Genomic DNA, 2,135 nt, shown 5'->3' on the forward strand with positions numbered 1-2,135 from the left:
CCAGGACCTACCTCAATTGATTCGCTTTAATCGAATGAATACGGCTTCTACACCATAGAAATAGAGAAACCACCGGTTCTTAGTAGAGAAGCCGATTTCAAAATAGGAATAATGAAACGAGCCTTTCTACCAATTGCATTTTCTGCACATTTTAAGGTTTTTGTTTTGGCCAGGCAACAAATGTGGACAGCTTCCATTCTTATGAAAGAGTGAAACACAGCAAAGTAAAACCACATGGTACTCTTATATACATTTAAGTGGGCACCGTAGGCGCTCAAAACATTTTATTTTCAAGAAAACAAACAATTAAGTGGAGCATACATATTCGCAAAACAAACCCATGATACATTGCAGTGATACTCTTTATGTCAACAAGATGGATGGTAATGTGTGGTGGGAGAGTGGAGTGTGGACCAGATTTCATAGCTAGGGCTTGGAAGTTCAGATTCATTTGGGCACAGTTGTGAGTCAGAATTGAATCCAAAATTAGCCTCTCGCAACTCAAACTCCTCATTGATAAATGATACCAGATTCCAAGGGTGAATATATGTACTTGTATTTCCATAAGTTGTTCCCATTGGAGTTGCTTGTTTCAGAGTCTCAGAACAATCGGATTCAATCAATTTAGTGCAGGAGTCTTCCTGACTTGCGAAAGCTAAAATAGTGGGTTCAATCTGTGGATGAGAGATTTCTGCTCGAGCTGCTGAAGAAGGAATCTTTTCCTCCTTATGATCTGCTATTTTGATATCCAAATCTTTTTCATATTTTTCTAAATCGGCACTTTCACGCGTTGTAGTGTATTGGAGAATGGTTTGATCGGTATTGCAGTCTTGAGGGAGCCACCATATGTCCTCAGATTCAGAGAGGGGCCTGTGTGTCCGAGGATCTATGCCTTCACTAATAAGCTTTTTGCTCAGGTGACAATTCCAGTAGTTTTTAATATCATTATCAGTCCTTCCTGGTATACGTCCAGCAATCAAAGACCATCTGTAGCCATTTGCAACACGAATTGTTTTCGTACTCATTTGATTTCAAGAAACTTGCTTCAATTTAAATAGAGAAAAAAAAGGAAATTCCCACATATAAACACACGAAATTATTTCGTACTCTTTTGCTTTCAATCTGATTTTGCAGTAACTTGTTTCAATTTAAAAGGAACGCAAAAAAGAAAGTATGATTTGAAGACCTGTTTCCCAGGAGTCGATGGAGCCTAAGAATTAAATCTTCTTCATCAGGTAAAATATGCCCTCGTTTGATGTCAGGACGAAGATAATTCATCCATCGCAATCTACAGCTTTTTCCCGACCGAAGCAGGCCTGAGATAGTGAAGCTATGAGATGAATGAATCTATGAGAAATTAGCTTATAAACAAATTTCAAACCCTAAAATGCTAACCAACGTAGAGATTCTAAGGATGATCCTAACCCTAATTTAGAATGATGACGAGTATAAATTTGGAAAGAAAACATCAACCAATTAAAACCTGCTTTCTTGGAAAGAGATCTCCAGCGGCCATCGCCATGAGCCTTGACATAACTTGTCAGACGCAGATCTTCTTCAGGTGTCCATGGCCCCCTCTTAAGTACAACTTTTCTACTGCATGGACTCTGGCAGGCCACCATGTATATCCTCTCTCGTTTTTAATACCAAGCTTAGAATTCTAATTACCAAGCTTTACAGGCCTAGAGATGCACGAATCTTTCAGCGAAAAAATACCCGCGCTTTCTAACAATGAGAGTTGTATTTAATAGTTGCAGTAAAATTTAACGCGTTTGTGGATCATCTCTTCTCGATAGGCGGCGGGCGGTGATACCTTATCCACTTGCGTAGGACATTCTCTTGTATAGGTTTGCTTGAATGAAATATAATTTTTCGAAATATGAAGCTCCTATTACACGTATCCACTAGCACCAGAGTGGCCTTATTTTATGTCGTTTGTTTACAAACGTCAATTGGCATTGTGATAAAGATATTTTGGCTTTTGAAAGCACCTTGAAGTGCTTTGTAATGGGCTATGGATATCTAAATACCATGGCTCAATATTAAGTATTTTTGGTACCATATTTATAAGGGTCGTCCACAATTGATGGAACCGTATATATCAATATTAAGTATTTTTGGTACCATATCTATAA

General features: G+C 38.3%; 1 protein-coding gene across 1 annotated transcript; it reads right to left on the reverse strand.

The window, feature by feature from the left end:
• Positions 1-221: 221 nt before the first annotated feature.
• On the reverse strand, positions 222-1,860 carry LOC149547935 (transcription factor MYB16-like). The gene is made up of 3 exons (XM_089794816.1): positions 1,484-1,860; positions 1,187-1,316; positions 222-987 (listed from the first exon to the last, which is right to left on the reverse strand). The coding sequence occupies exons 1-3, from the start codon at positions 1,620-1,622 to the stop codon at positions 369-371; spliced, it is 888 nt and encodes a 295-aa protein (XP_089650942.1). The 5' UTR covers positions 1,623-1,860; the 3' UTR covers positions 222-368.
• Positions 1,861-2,135: the final 275 nt, after the last annotated feature.

The sequence above is a fragment of the Cupressus sempervirens genome, chromosome 7 (assembly GCF_028749045.1).
Source record: "Cupressus sempervirens isolate cs-2001-9-10 chromosome 7, ASM2874904v1, whole genome shotgun sequence".
Taxonomy (NCBI): Eukaryota; Viridiplantae; Streptophyta; class Pinopsida; order Cupressales; family Cupressaceae; genus Cupressus; species Cupressus sempervirens.

Bases quoted from the DNA above. Each gene is read 5' to 3' on its own strand.
- LOC149547935 (XM_089794816.1), bottom strand. From the start codon at position 1,622: ATGGTGGCCTGCCAGAGTCCATGCAGTAGAAAAGTTGTACTTAAGAGG. The intron at 1,317-1,483 runs GTTTTAATTGGT...TCACTATCTCAG, and splicing joins ATCTCTTTCCAAGAAAGCAG to GCCTGCTTCGGTCGGGAAAA. The intron at 988-1,186 runs GTCTTCAAATCA...AAATGGCTACAG, and splicing joins CATCGACTCCTGGGAAACAG to ATGGTCTTTGATTGCTGGAC.